Here is a 1,747-nt window from a genome sequence, read left to right on the forward strand (position 1 = left end):
TCAGCAGGATTACCACTCAACCTTTTTTCCTCCTAAACTGTACTGATTCTTGAGGTTATTCCACTCCACTTCATGACCTTCCTATTTTCTGAATCATCAAGCTTTTCAAGGACCCTCTAGACTGTAGTTCTACTGTTCAGCGTGTCAACCTCTACCTCCTCCAAATCAGCAATATTCTCAAATCTGCTGATGGTGAATTCTGTCATCTGTGTCACTGATGAAGGTATTGGCTCTGACGCACTCTGCTTGCTGGCTACCAACTGCATGTCAAAACACCGATTATTGCCCTTTAAGTCCAGTAATCCAGCCAATTTTCAAACCACCTAAGTGTGCCATTCTTCCAAGAACAATTCCAAATAAGAAAGCTGTGGGTCATGATGCCAAAAGTCTTTGCTTTAGTGATCCTGAATTGGATGCAGTCTACTCAGAAGAATGGATACTACTGCAGTGAATTCTACTTATAAAATGATGAATATCGCCCCCTCTAAGTCAATGTGTTACAAAGAACTAGCACTGTGGCATACTGTTATTACTGATGTGTTTGTTTTTAATTTGCCAAATATCTGAACGAGAGTTGTATTGAATGGGGTTCAGTTGGCAACAGTTCTGTAAGAACAGGAAGAAATACACAGTGAGAAGAGAGCCTAAGATGATGCTATCCTGGCAAGTGTTAGAGTGTGAAAAAGCAACTGATAAGCACTTAAGTCTTTCTTTATGTCAGGCTCCTCCCACAGCAGTCAGCAAACGCACTATGAAAACTGCCTAGATTTGTTTGCATGTATTGTTGGAACAGGCAAGTACAAATGTCAATGAATTCTGGAATAAACTCAGCAGCTACAAGATCAGCTTCCAGCCTTCATTGTCCTACCTTGCAGCTGCATTGGCCAGTATGATCAACGCACGAGCACCTCCCCGCCTCTGCATCACAGCGCTGTGGATCAGTCCCTGCCAGGAAGCACTGACAAGCAACACACTGTGGATAATTCCAGTAACCCAACCTGCACTCAGTGCATTTATCCCCAGAGAATTCAGGGCGGCAGAAGCAACAGCCTGTATTTAAGTCACACTGAGAACTCAGGGCACCAATGAAGCTGCAGTCACAGGGCTAAAAAGGAGAGAAACAAGGAGAAAATTGCAATTGTGTTTCAGAAAAAAAAACCCACCAAGCCAACAAAAAAGCAATTCACCTCTTTCAAGTATCTATAAATAAAGTACAGCAGTGAATTTCCACCATCCAAAGGTAACATATTAAAATTAAAAGAATTAAAAGACTAGGCATTTATCTTTATTCAACAAGGGCCAAGCAATTACACTAAATACAATGACGACACTGTTTTCTTTTTGAACAGTTATTACTTATCACTGATAAGTTAGGCAGTGGAATCAAATAAATCCAAAAGGGTCAAGGCACTGGGCTGTTTTGCGGACAAAATTAACTTAAAAACTCTAAGTGCTCTCTAAAAAGTGCTTTCTATGTAAATCCTTTGCGGGGCATGTTCAGACCACTTTACTAAAACTGGAATTGCTCAGGGGCAGTGATCCCAGTGGAATCTAGTTCAATGTTTATTACTCATCCATCAGACAGGTAACTATCTTCTTTGTACAAACAGGACTCTTAGATGACAGTAATTTACACGGTAAGGGACAGAGATTTAGTCATGTGGTGCACTGGGAAGTAAACTTGCTCACACAATGAGACTTGCACAGGCAGGTAAGGATAGAAATAGATGATTTGCCAGGGGGTCTA

General features: G+C 41.2%; 1 protein-coding gene across 1 annotated transcript in view; it reads right to left on the reverse strand.

Moving 5' to 3' along the window:
• LAMA2 (laminin subunit alpha 2) overlaps nt 1-1,747 on the reverse strand; it is a 296,182-nt gene that overhangs the window by 124,293 nt on the left and 170,142 nt on the right. Inside the window, exon 23 of the mRNA XM_035899887.1 lies at nt 869-1,105. Within this exon, the coding sequence (XP_035755780.1) occupies nt 869-1,105 (237 nt within the window). The remainder of the gene's footprint in view (nt 1-868; nt 1,106-1,747) is intronic.

Source organism: Egretta garzetta, unplaced genomic scaffold (genome assembly GCF_000687185.1).
Source record: "Egretta garzetta isolate BGI_Z169 unplaced genomic scaffold, ASM68718v1 scaffold397, whole genome shotgun sequence".
Taxonomy (NCBI): Eukaryota; Metazoa; Chordata; class Aves; order Pelecaniformes; family Ardeidae; genus Egretta; species Egretta garzetta.